The sequence below is a fragment of the Hypomesus transpacificus genome, chromosome 13 (genome assembly GCF_021917145.1).
Source record: "Hypomesus transpacificus isolate Combined female chromosome 13, fHypTra1, whole genome shotgun sequence".
In the NCBI taxonomy this organism is placed as follows: domain Eukaryota; kingdom Metazoa; phylum Chordata; class Actinopteri; order Osmeriformes; family Osmeridae; genus Hypomesus; species Hypomesus transpacificus.
This window is the reverse complement of record NC_061072.1, coordinates 14,710,107-14,723,944: the sequence shown is the minus strand read 5'-3', so window position 1 is coordinate 14,723,944 and position 13,838 is coordinate 14,710,107. Positions and strand designations below refer to the sequence as shown.

Sequence of the window (13,838 nt, the reverse complement as noted above, 5' to 3'; positions counted from 1 at the left end):
TAAAAGCAGCAACGGCAAAGGGCTGGTTCAAATCCACGGGTAAATGCTCCATAAATTAGAGGGAGAGGGTGAGAGGGAGAGATCGAGGTAGAGCAGAGAGGGAGGGGAGATTCAAATCTTGACCAAACGCAGGCGTGCTCCGGAGCAAAGCCGGGGGGGGGTTTCGGGGGGACGGGGCCGTCTGGGGCGGGCATTAATGTGATTAGTGGTGATATGTCTGTTTTATGTGGCGCGCGGGGTGGGCGCACCACGCAGGCTCGCTCGGAGCTCTGTCTCTACGGGGGGAGACGGACGACGACTGGCCTTAACAGCCTGGACCAGTCATCACATCAGATGGGGAATGTCAACACACAGCGGAGTGAGCAAACATTCGACAGGGTGTGTGTGTGTGTGAGGGAGGGGGGGAGGGTTGGGAAGAGACAGTCCAGCCCCCCCGTAGGTTTGACGCGGTGTTTGACAGCGCTGCTCAGTGAGACGAGAGCATCCGCAATAACTGACCCCCACCGAGACCTGGAGGACCCCTCCCGGGGGGCGAGGAGGGGGGGTCAAGGTTCACCGAAAGGCGCGACCCGGTGTTGTGGAAGAAGACCCTTTATTTACCCCTGAGGCCTGGCGTGACGCCGGCGTGTGTGCCGCACACAGGCTTCCGGGACGCTTCTCGTTTGGATAGGCCCCTGCTTTCATGGATCAGCTATTTGATCCCTTCCCCGCGACAACACGTCCCCCTTTTGTCATCCTTAGAGGAAACGCGAGGAGGGGCGTGGCCGAGCTTTAGGCGACCTCGGGGATCCAGGGAGAGGCTAGCCGGCAGCTACCTAGCACCGTTTTACCTGTGTGTGTGTGTGTGTGCGCGCCAGGTGACACCAGGGTGGCAGCCAGCGACGGGCAGCTTCGAGTGAAAGGTGTCCCGTTACTGTGTCGGATTTACAGATACATAGCGTTACGAGAGGGGTCACTGATCTCCAACAGAGACGCGACCCGACCTTTGAACAGCAGGGAGGGAGGGAGGGCGGAGGAGGAGAAAGGGAAGGCGGAGAAGGAAGGGGACGGAAGAGGAGGAGGAAGAAGAGGATGCCACGCCACCTCTACAGCTCTGAATCCCCCCCGGCAGATTCAGTCGGCAGGTGTGGAGGATTCAGTCGGCAGGTGTGGAGGATTCAGTCGGCAGGTGTGGAGGATTCAGTCGGCAGGTGTGGAGGATTCAGTCGGCAGGTGTGGAGGATTCAGTCGGCAGGTGTGGAGGATTCAGTCGGCAGGTGTGGAGGATTCAGTCGGCAGGTGTGGAGGATTCAGTCGGCAGGTGTGGAGGATTCAGTCGGCAGGTGTGGAGGATTCAGTCGGCAGGTGTGGAGGATTCAGTCGGCAGGTGTGGAGGATTCAGTCGGCAGGTGTGGAGGATTCAGTCGGCAGGTGTGGAGGATTCAGTCGGCAGGTGTGGAGGATTCAGTCGGCAGGTGTGGAGGATTCAGTCGGCAGGTGTGGAGGATTCAGTCGGCAGGTGTGGAGGATTCAGTCGGCAGGTGTGGAGGATTCAGTCGGCAGGTGTGGAGGATTCAGTCGGCGGGGTGTGGAGGATTCAGTCGGCGGGGTGTGGAGGATTCAGTCGGCGGGGTGTGGTCAGGCGTTGGCGCGGGGCGGTCGTGGTACCGGGCCCTGGCCAAAGGGCGTGGCAGTCGGCCGTAGGCGTGCGAGCCGCCCTCCGCCGCTGACAGAGAGCCGGCGGTAATGGATCGGCGAGAGCGTGCTCAGAGCTGCTGTTTTATTGACGGGCGTACCCTGAAGCGGAGCGCTTCATTACAACGTGACCTTCGGTGACACGGGCCCTGCTCTTAACAGGAGTGGGAGGCTCCTGTTACCATCCTGGGAGCACACTACCGCAGACAGACAGACAGACAGACAGACAGACAGACAGACAGACAAGATGACAACTGGCAGACAAACAGGCTCAGCCCTTCCACCAAGGCACGGAGACGGTGTGGTGGTGAGAGAACACACCCAACGCCAAGTGAAAGGTTAGTGTGTCGTCTTGACAGGGATCCTTGTGAGACAGACACACACACACACTGTACCTGATCTGTCCCCTGACCAGAGGCCGGTTCTTGGTGCGGTTCATGTTGGAGTCGAAGGGCACCTCAAAGTACTGTGGAGAAACAAGAGACCCTGTTAGGAGAGGACAAACACACACACACACACTCTCTGTAACAGATGATCCAGTCATTTCCATTCTGCCGTATCTCCTGAACTCTGCATCACAGTGGACCTAGATCCAGGCTACATGTGTTAGACATCAGGTCAGTGTCCCTCTTCCAGCAGCACACAACTGAGTCGGGGTCACCTCCACCCCCAGCCCTGGTCACCTCCACCCCCAGCCTGGTCACCTCCACCCTCCCCAGCCCTGGTCACCTCCACCCTCCTCAGCCCTGGTCACCTCCACCCTCCCCAGCCCTGGTCACCTCCACCCTCCCCAGCCCTGGTCACCTCCACCCCCAGCCCTGGTCAGCTCCACCCCCAGCCCTGGTCACCACCACCCCCAGCTCTCTGGCTCATCTTCTGCAACATCTGCTGAGAGACAGTATGACCAGGGACACGGGGAACGCTGACCCCCACTGATCGGAAGGATGGGGGGTTAGGGGGAGGGGGCGGGGGGGGGGGTTAGTACACAGGGGGACGACGACTGAGTCAAACGACTTCTTCTGTTTTATGATCCAGCCTTCTCTGGGGGAGGCTGCTTCAAAGTGGCCCCGCGAGATTGGCAATGTGTGACTAAAACGCAAACACATGGGGCGCTTGAATGCAGGAACCAGCTAATCTGGCAGTGTGTGCGTCTGTGTGCGTCTGTGTGTCTGGGCGACTAATGAAGAAAACAGAGACAGCACTCAGGCCAAAGAATATCAAGATCCATTACCCCTGAAATATGGCCCGCATAAAATAACTAATAAACAGATATTCCACTTCTCTCTTCTCCAGACCCCCTTAATTTACTGCCCGCTTGACATCGGAAAGCCTCCAGATTTTAAAACACCCCTGTGGTCGGTAATACATTTCATGCAGACTACATTTATATTTTGGTAGAGGCCTTGGGGAGCGGGTCATACCACTATGTTCAATGGCGAGAGGGAGGTCGTCTTTGCGCTAAGTGTAACAGGGGTGAGAGGTGTGTGTGTGTGGGGGGGGGGGGGGGGCAGGAAAGGACGGTCCTGGCCTCTATGGCTGCATGAGAAGCTCCCACCGTCCAATCGACACGGGTCAGGTCCAATCCGGGCGGGACGCGGGTGGACATTTTCACTCGAGAGACACAGCGGCGGCGGCGAAAACAGCCCGTGGGGGAACAAATTGACGGGGACCCTGGACGAGCTCTCTCGTGGCCTACTTTCTGGCTCCATCAAGTCCACGTCTTCTCGTTTCGTTTCAGAGGCTCCTGGCACTGTGCACTGTGACTAATATCATCCCGAAACGTGGTGGGGGACAAGCTCGCCCCGCACATCCCCCCCCCCCCCCATGCTCCAGATATGCTTCCACGTAGATTGGGCGTTGAACCTGACCGCGCCGTGCCGGGCCCAGCTGCGGGGCTGAGGGAGACCCCCCTGGAGGTCAGGCCGGGGTGTTAATTCTATTTCCTGGGTCAGGACGCACGTCAGGAGGGTCCGGGGCGGCGGGAGAGAGGCTAAGCCGAGCCAAGCAGCCGAGTAGCCCCCGGGCAGATCCGACAGTCCCACCGCACCCCAGCTCGCAGGAGGGGAGGGAGGGGGAGAGCAAGCAAAAAAGCCCAATCCACTTAGTTTCCAATAACCCTGTCCTGCAGTAAAAACTCTGACACGCCGCATAAGGGATGTTTTGTGTGCTCTTTCCCCCTTGCAGAGCGTGGAGCTAGCGGGCTATCTGGGTGAGAGGTGGGGGGAGGGAGGGAGGCGAGAGGGGGGAGGCCTCAAGAGAGAGGAGCTGGAAGCATCAGTAAACACGGCGACCGCGGCGTTCTCCGACGGGGGGGTCGCCCATTTTTTCCGGGGGAACCGAGTTCTCTACGGAACCCGGCTCGAATGCGGATGTCACAGTCAGTCGGGGAGACCAGGGTGCGCGCGTGGAGCGCGCTCGTGTCGTCGCCTCACTGGGTCCGGCTCTGCTCTCCTTCCTCCCTCGCTGCCTTTAAAGTGGGAGTGGGCTCATCTGGTTCACATCAGCGCCCCCCCTCGGTCCCCTGTCCCTGTTTCCCTCCAACACCACCATGTGTTACAGCAACGCGTCCGCGCATAGCTTTGAACCGGCGTGCCATGTGTGTGTGTGTGCGTGTACGTCTGTGCGCGTCGAAGGGTGGGAGAGGTTGAGAGTCCAGAGCGAGTCGTTTGGAGTGATGGAATGTCGCCATCGGCCCCTCCCGAATTCGATTGGCACTGCGACACAACCAATGAGCAGGAAGTATCACTTCCTGCGCGCCGGACAGTCACTTCCTGTCTGGGGACACGCTGGAAGGAGTTGTATCTTGTCCATTTGCCATTCGTGGCAGCCTTGTATCATGATGCAATGAAACGTCGAACACTTTATAAAATGCTTCATAAAAATTGTCACGAGGAGCGTTGAAGCTGTAACTTTTTTATGTCTGTTCCAAGGCAGAGGTGGAACCCAGTCAGTCTGGAGCGTGGAAAGACGGTACCATGCATGCTTAAGTATGAGTTGATTGAGGGGACTTTGTGTGGAGTGGAGGGAGAGAGAGAGAGAGAGAGGTATCAGAAGCTATGGAAGAGCTGCGCTGCTTTGATTTCTCTCTCACACACAGAGTGCAGCAGTGACAATTACACTCCAGATGATATGAGAAGGGGGGGGTGGGGGAGGGGTGAGACCAAAGAGGCGGGGGGTGGGGGGGGGGAGGGTGCAGCTGCCACATCCTCGGGGGTATCAAAGCCATGGACCCGCCGCGGGACCCCACGACGGGGAAACAGACCACGGCGAGGAGGCATTTCCTGTTCCTGTGAGGAAGCCTTGCTGAAGGCCGGTATCTGGGCTTTCTGTCGCCTGCTGATTTATAGTGATGGTAAAAACACACCCGGGGTGTCTTGTAGGCCCTGTGGAAGTGTGCAGCCTTCCCAGACCGTGGCTTTGGAGCGCAGCCACGATGGGAGCTGGTGGTGTCACCGGCCGGGCGGACAGACAGACACACACAGGCCCCAAACCCCACCGCTACCCACCCCTGTCTCACGATGAAAAGAACAGATATTACTGGAGCAGTTTTCTTCTTTTTTTTTTTCTTCTTCTTGCTCTCGCACGCACCTCAGGGGCTAAAACAAACAGAACCACCCCACTGTCTCACCCTCATCAGCTCCATCCCCCCACCACCCCCCCCCCCCTCTACCATCACCTCCCATGATCCAGCCCCAGGTGGATTCACACGTGTGTTTGAACATCACATCACGGGGCCTCTGGGAGGCCTGTCACGCTGAGCACCGTTCACTTCTGTGTGTAAGTGTGTGAGTGTGTGTGTGTGAGGCGGCGGGGGGGGGTAGCACACACGCACGCACAATAACAGGAAAGCAGCGAAGGTCGCCAGGAGAGAGAGAGATACGGTAACTATACACCGCCCACCATTATCCATGTTTACTCATGTGGCAACTGTGTGCACACACGCGCGCGCGCCCAAACACAAACACACATGCAGGCACGTACACACACAGCTGAGCAGCTGTGCGGCATCGGCCATGGCATTGGAACATCAGCTGACCCGACACGGTGTGTGTACGTGCATCCATCTCTCTGTCTGGGGGGGGAAGGGGGAGGGGGGGAGGAAGAGGGGGGCCAGGTGCACGTAAACTCAACACAAAAAAGGCTGAGTCAACACTTGTCGGACTGACAGTGGTGATCCCAGTCTAGCTGAATGGGAGACAAACATCCGACAGGTATAAACACCAACCACCTACCCTGCCTGACAGCTCTGCAAAAGACCCATTTCAACACGACTGAACTCCTCGGGTTCCGGACAACCCAAAGAAGTGCAGATCCAGCACAGGTACATTTCCCCAAAAAGCCTGAGGCCTTTAAAAAAAAAAAAACAAAGAGGAGCGATTCCTGAAAAATGATTTGAGAGACCGAAACTCCTCTGATGTCTGAAGCAACCGCGTCCCTCCCTGAAGGTAAGTAGGGAGGTGTGTGGAGGGTGGCGTCCCTGTAAGTGGCAGAGTCCCTCCAGAGACACTCCCGTCTCCTGAGTCATGGGTGAAGTGCTGGAGCTCTGTTAGCAACGCTGTGGTCTCCCCACTGCTGACTCAGGAGAACCTGTTTGACCAGATGACTGTGTTTTCAAACCGCCCATTATACTAGGAACAAGCAGTGGGGGGGTAACCAGACGACAGTTTGTTGTTTTAGCCTCACGAGACGGACGGCGGAAGCTGGAAGTCGACGGGGCCTTGGGTGTCGCCCTGCCGTGCGGGCTACACGATCACACACTGACCAGATGGGGGGGGGGGGGGGGGGGGCGGGAAGGTGTTTTAACTTAGCTGCAAACATATTCAAGTGATGGTCTAACTTAGCTGTCTATGCATATTAAACTGATGGTTTAACTTAACATCATACATATTAAACTCGTGGTTTGACTTAGCTGTATCCATATTAAACTGATGGTTTAACTTATCATACATATTAAACCGGTGGTTTGATTTAGCTGCCTGCTGACGTGGTCCAGCTCTTTATAAGCAAAATATTGGTTCAACATTGAACGGCGATTTTGTCATTGTTCCCCCTCCCTCTTCCCCCACCCCAAAAAAACCCACAAGCCAACACAATAAATACAATATAGAAAGCACCTCTGACTGGGGTGTGCGTGTGTGAGTCAGGAGTGCTGACTACAAACTGGCTGGCTCTCCTCCCGCTGGGAAGAAGGACGATATGACTTCCCGTTCCCTCCGCTGCGGGGACGTGTGAGAGATGAAGGGGCGACGGGTCGAGTCTGGCCCGGGAACGCGGCCGCGTGCGGCCGTCTGGCATGTGTTCCGGGGGGTTCCGCCGCGGCCCCCTCTCTGCTCCCCATACGGGATGAGGTGACGCGAGGGGGGGGCTGGAGGAGGGGGTGACATGGATACAAACGGCCCGGTCGCAGGCTCACCCTCTGGAGGGGGAGGCTGGGGGGGAGTGGGGGCTGAGAACCCTTCCTCTGAGGTCCGCGTGGACACTGAGATGCAGCTCGCTATCGGCCTCGGCCCCAGACCCCTGCTGTGAGTTTGTCGGTAGCTCCTCCAAACCGAGCCCTTCGACTACGCACGCGCACACGCTCGTGTCTGGTTTCGGGCGTTTAAACACGCCTCCCCAACCCCAAGTCTGGGGGTTTCCTCGGGGCTGCCGGCTTCGCTCCGCGGCTCCCTCTCTCCATCCCTCTCTCCACAGAGCTCTGTTAGGACCCAGTTGGCAGTGATTCAGTTGGCAGGGCCTGGGTCTTGATTAATGGGCTTGAGCGTGGGACGGTGAAGTGCTAAACTGTCCCCAATGTTAATTAGCCAATTAATGGCGAGCCGAGCGGGATTCCCTCTGCCCCGGCCTTTATCCGTCCCCCGGGCAGGGGAGGGACCAGGGCTGGGGAGGCTCATCCCTCTGGGTGAGGTGCCCCAACCGTCTGGATGAGGAGAGGGAGGACTGGGACAAGAACGGCACCCCCAGGGATAGAGATCGAGGACGGAAGACTCAAGCTCACACTGTGCTCCAGAGATCTCCTTCTTCTTCAGGTCCCGCTTCTGACCACAGATGCGTTTTGGTGGTGGTTCAGATCCAATTGTGGAGACAACCACAGCGCCGGATGGCAACTGGAGATGGATGAGCGCAGTCTACTGTGGTCGTGCGTAGGAGACCGTGTCTTGGGCTGTGCCGGCAGGAAGCTTGGGGAACGCTGGGCGTCTTGTTGCTGGAGCGGACAGCTAGTTCATCATACACGCCTGGGGTGTCGTATCACATCACCGGGCTCATCGTTCACACTGCGCCGGGGGGCCAGACTACAGCGCCTCCTACAGTGAGGGAGGGTTCGGGTTACACTTTCCTCTGCTCCCTCAGTGGGCTAAAGCTGGGATGATAGCGTTAGCATGAATAGCTTCCAAAACATTTTTTTTACTTCATGTCTACTTAGTACATAGAGAGCAATTTAAGAACCAGAGTCAAATTCCTTGTATGTGTACACACAGTTGGCAAAAAAAGCTGATTCTGGTGAACTATCAGGAGAGAGGGATTTCATTACAGGTCTCCTTTGTTTTCGTCTCACACAAAGGAAAGGCCTGTTCATAACCTCCTGTTTGGATAGGAATGTTTTTCAGTGTAGCTGTGACTGTCAGATAGACAAGATACTGGACAGAATACATCCAAGATCGAGAAAGTTGGCTGTCAAGATAAAAGCTTTGTAACGGCTTTTTAAACTTCTCTGAGCTGGCGCGGTTTTCACAGGAACTCATTCGAAACCATTTGCAACAAGGAGCACCAATGAATCACTTTCCAAAAATCAGCCAGCAGCAAAACTAACCACCAAAGTGAACACGGCGCCAAACTGGGTAATGCCATTATTTTCACCCTACTGTAAACACATCAATTGCGCTAATAGGACAAATTCCTTTCTTGGAGGCCTGGCCAGCCATATCTCTGTCCCTACTCTCAGCCTGATAAGTGAACACTCTCGCTAACGAGACCATTCTCCTACAGCTGGTGATAATCATTAACTCTTCGGGCTCAACTCGGCCGAACACCCAGCGGGTACGCGGGGGCCACAGCAGGGCCGCGTGTGAGCGTGTGTGGTCAAAACGCCCGGGTCTGTTTGAAAGAAAATAAGCTAGTCTTCCCTAAACTTTCGTCAGAGGTTCACAAAGGTTGCGTGCTGGAAAATAACTGTGAGAGTGTTTTCTGAGTGACGTGAAATGTGTTTTCCCCCTCGAAATGCTTGAGTGGCCCGTGTGTCTCGACAGCTTGGTTAAAACAGCATTAGTACCGATAGCGAGCGTGGCGAGGACAAGACGAGTGTTTAGATTTGAGCAGCCTCTCCCTCCAGCTGTGTCTAACTAAGGAAGAACGGGGGGAGATCTTTGCTTTTACGGTGGGGGGGGATCTAGTGGGGCCTCCTGAAAGCCCCTCCCTCTGGGCTTGGAAGTGGACAGAGGCGACGCGTGTCAACCATCTGAAGGGCCTCTCTCTCGGGTCTGAACATGACGGGTGCCGTCGACACCTCCGGTAGGTTTGTGTTGAAGCCGCGGGCACCGGCGACCCACGGACAAGCCCACTCCTTCATCTGGACAGGCTCATTCATCAAGCCTTTCAGTCTGACGGTGCTCAGAGGGGGGAACATAGCATCTCTGACAGAGCCGCCATGTTCTCTGCCCACCACCACTGAGAGGGCCTCAAGGCTCAGGCTGTGTGCCCTTTTAAGGGTTTTTCACCGCAAGACTTTTCGGGAAAAGAGGCCGTTTGTTGAGAGACCTGGTTCAACAGCTCGGAATTAAACAAGACGACGTGAGGACCAAACAGAACGAGTCTGCTTTAATATCTGACAAAAGACTGAGCTGGCCAGCCTGTCCTGACAGTTCACGTCGAGGCAGGTCTGATCGGCAGTGCATAAGCTCAGAGGTTCACAGGATGACGGAGGAGATAGTTTGCTATTGTTTCTGTGTTCTTGATTGACTGGATAGAAAATGTCTTGGAGTTCCATGACTCCTTCCACTGTCTTACAGATCCCATTTAATCCAGAACCTTCTCAATGTCCCGGGCTCTTTTTTTCTTGTTCTTTGCTTCTTTATCTGGGGTTTTTGCGGTAAGCACTCTGGCATGCTGGGACACGGGTCACGGGCCTCCACTGTCTGCTTTCTCTCAGAGTCAGGGCTCCTTCTGAAAACAGCCCGCCGCTCAAACAATGCGACCCCGACGCTGCCGGTACATTCCTCAATCAGGGCTCCCTTTCTTCTCCCTCCATTTCTCTCTGCCTTCATGCTCTGTAAACTAGACAGCTGATAACAGGCGAGCAGCACATGACAATACGGTAAACCTAACCCACACGTCAATAGGAGCCACAGAACTGTAGCTGGCCGACAAACTATTAGCAATCTGCATGTTTGTTCTGAGTCTTTGTATGACAAGAAGAACAACTCAAGTTAAGACTGTGAACTTCCCCCGTTGTTTACTCTTCTGCATCCTACGGTTCCCAGATCTGGCCAGATGACCAGATATCATAGTTGCCTGTTGCTTCTGGGAGAGGAGAGGGTTTAGCCACACAAGGAGCCGTGGTGCATCGTGGGTCGGCGGGGCTTCCCGAGGGGAGGAGTGGGAGGCCAGCTCCTTTCAACCCTCTCACAGGCTGCAGTTTAATAAAAACGTCCACCCACTATCCAATCTCAAACTGTGGGTTCTAACCACAATGACCACCCCCCCCCCCCTCAAAAACACCCCCAAAACAGTTTTGAGTTTGAACGTTTAGGAGGCACAGGAAATGAATGAGTGAATTCTATTTCAGCATCAAAGTGGCACGTCACGTCCACAGGCAGTGTTTGCCCGGCACTGTGTAACTGGGAGATGGCGGCTGATGGGGTGAAAACAGCATTGATGAATAATTCACCTTGGGGGTTCCAATCCTATTGGCTATCGGAGAGCACTAGATCTCTGTGAGCGGTTAAATGAGGAGATCCTGTCACATTCTATCCTCCTTTACTCCCCCACCACCCACCCACCCCCACCGCCCACCCCCCCCAGTCTCTTTTCTCCTCTCACTGTCCTCACAGTTGGAAAGGCTACAAGAGACTCCCTTGACGAATCGTAGGAGCGGGTTGTCAAGTTTCTGTCTCCGAACAAGGTCCGCCTCCTGCGAGGACACGGCCTCGAGGCGCACTGGTCGGGTGGTTGGCGTGCTAAACACGGGTATCCGCGGAGGGTCGAGAGAGGACAACGCCATCCGCAGAGAGGAGATCCCCAAGCGAAGGGCACAAAACTAGGGCAGTTCTTCCCACTGATGAAATGGGGTTTAACATTGACTGTCTTGAATAAATGAAACGCAGAAAGAGAGCTAAGAGGGGGCTGGGCAACGTTCTACACGAGACGAGAGGTGGCTTGAGTCACTTAAAGTGGACGGGGAAGGCCAGCAAAATGTACAGAAGCGGCATCCCTCCATCCCCAACCTCACTATTCTCTCCACTCACCAAGAATGACGTACACAGGGCAAGTGCTCCAAGAGCAATACGCGACTGATAATACCAGAGGCTGGTGAAACCGGAGCCGTTTGTCTCCTAGCCGGCATCTCGCCGCGGAAGCAATTATTATGAGGATGTTTCAGATAAAAGCCTTGAAAGGTTTTCGGAAGAAAAAAAGAGGAATATACAAACTTTAAAAAGCAACACTGGACAGACAGCGGAAATGGCTAATCCCTGGGATTTGGAAAGAAGAAACAATAAAGTTTGAAGTCCATATCCATTACAGACGCACATGAACCTGCTAGTTTGCCCTCCTCACACACACACCTTCCACAGCACTTTGCATGTTTGGCAGGGGGGGGGGGGGGTTAAGTGTTTCTATTTGTCGGTGGTCAGGTATGTAGATGGAGACGAGAAACTGAAGGAAAACAAAAATGACTGTGGCGTTTGCTTCAGTGGGTGGAGGACTGCAGAGGTATACTCTTGGAAAGGAAGAAGACTGCAGCTGCGCATCGAAAAAATGGAAAATGTGTTTTGTTCCTTGGTTGACAAGAGTTGGAGCCGGCTGGCAGGGGAGCCATGGAGATGAGGAAAAGTAATTATTAGGCGCCAGTGTATGGAGAACTAATGCTCTCTCATGCTGGAGAAGAATAATGAAAGGATGTCAAAGTATGGAAATTCATTTCCTTTGTGCACTCTAGGCTGGGCGAGCCAACGAGTAGAAAACTATTGGAAGGACCAGAAGTGAGAAAGAACACACACACACGTCTGATATGTGGACAGTAATCAGTGATTACAGCACGAGGGGGGCTGACAGTCTGTCAAAACACAGCTGAGGACACAACAGTGGAATCTTCTAGAACACCTGCAGACATGGGCCCCAGTAGACCCAGGCTGCCCTGGCAGACAGGTACACCTGTCCCAGGTGAAACCTGCTGTGGTGAGATACAAGATCTGTTCCTTCATTCGTGTAAGCTTCACACTATGAAGGTTGTGAATTAGATCATATATTATAAAAAGGTATTATACAGTATTGTAAAGGACTAAAAAGTGACCACTGCTATAGTGTCAACCATTATGTTACAATACAAACAAAAAATTGTTGAAGCCATGTTGTTAACTGAAACACTTTATTGATAACAATACTAAATAATTACATTGTTTGGGGGTATGTTGGTATGTTAAACTATTTGGTAACTGCTTGGTGATCACAAAATACATTTTGAAAGCTCTTTAAAGAAAATTGCAGCTATAACTGTCAAAAGCTGAAATGAAGCTGTCAAAGGTTTACCCTGGATATCGTTAAGTGGTTTGCATAGCAGAAAATCTACAGGAGGAAGCTTCCAGAACATCAGACTCTACAACCCACAGGGCACAGTAGCTGTGTAGTGAGTGTAATTTGCTGCTTTTAGCAGAGAACCACTATACAGCCAAGGTTCTTCAAAAGTGCAACCTGTCACTTGTCAACATACCTTTTCAAAGCAGAAAGGCCTGAATGTGTGTGATTACCTAGGGAACGATTGTGAATTGATGTAGACTTGGAGAGAAAAGAGCTTGTAAACATACTCCAAGAAAGTGGCCAAGGCTTAAGATTGTGAGCAACAATTACGGGTTACATCCTTTTTCGCACTTCAGGATATAGGATGTTTCGAACACGGTTATACCCAACGATCAAACAATTGACTTGACTTGATAAACAACAACAAAGTTTCGTCATCATCAGAAGTCCAACATGTCTGCCAACGGCAAAGAAAGAAAAGCTGTTTAAGACCCCGACAGTAAAACAAAACATAGCCAACTGTTTTTCATCACTGGCATTAGAAGGTTACAGGGCAATACATGCCTAGGGTGTTGGGTTGTTGTGACTGCAAACCTTATGCTAAGCAACCATTTACACAAATCCATCTCCTTTTCAGAGCTACACAACTCAGTATCTCTTACCATCTGCTGCCTGCCCCATAATAATCACTCAGTAATCTCCTTTGTTCTAACCCCCCAAAAAATTCAACTGCACTGATTAGCACACGAGGGCATCTGGAAATTCATGCAACGTTGTTAAAGAAAGGTTCAGATGGCATGAAGTTCAACGACAGCTTGAGGACAGTCTTAGGTCAATGTCGGTGGCCATCTTGTTTTCCGCCGGCAATGCCCTTGCCCGATAAGCCTGCTATGGTTGGCTCAAATTAGCATGCGGTGTTGGCTGGCGGGCACACCATCAAGAGTGCTGCTTTTGTTAATTATCCACGCATCTCAACATTAAATGGAGTGTTCCTGTTTGCCGTTGGCCTTGTTACCTACCAATAGGGGAGGGAAGTCTCTGAGAACAAACAAGGAGTTTGAGAGGAAAACCTCACTACACTAGGGAAGAGGTTTCTTAAAGTGGCAGACACACTACGACCTAGTTACATAATAATCTTTCACTAAAACAGCCATCACCAGGGCCTTACCTGAATGGTCCATGAGCCAATACTGCCATGGTACATGCACCCATTGTGTTTTTAAGCATCCACAAAAAAACACCCAAGACCATTCAAACTATTTCCAGATTTTCCTCAAGTGGAATAAGATGGTGGCTGTACTAGAGGAACCAGAGTTGAATAAGAAAAGATCTAAAGCATTTCAGTGTTGAAATGTTGGCATATCATGTTGACTTTAGCCTGTACACCTATTCAAGCACATTCAAGAAAGATGCATTTTGTAAGCACCGCACCATTT

At 53.3% G+C, this 13,838-nt stretch overlaps 1 protein-coding gene across 1 annotated transcript in view; it reads right to left on the bottom strand.

Annotated features, from left to right (window-relative positions):
- The window catches only part of LOC124475697 (protoheme IX farnesyltransferase, mitochondrial), a 28,863-nt gene that overhangs the window by 3,806 nt on the left and 11,219 nt on the right, over nucleotides 1–13,838 (bottom strand). The window contains exon 5 of the mRNA XM_047032486.1: nucleotides 2,070–2,140. Within this exon, the coding sequence (XP_046888442.1) occupies nucleotides 2,070–2,140 (71 nt within the window). The remainder of the gene's footprint in view (nucleotides 1–2,069; nucleotides 2,141–13,838) is intronic.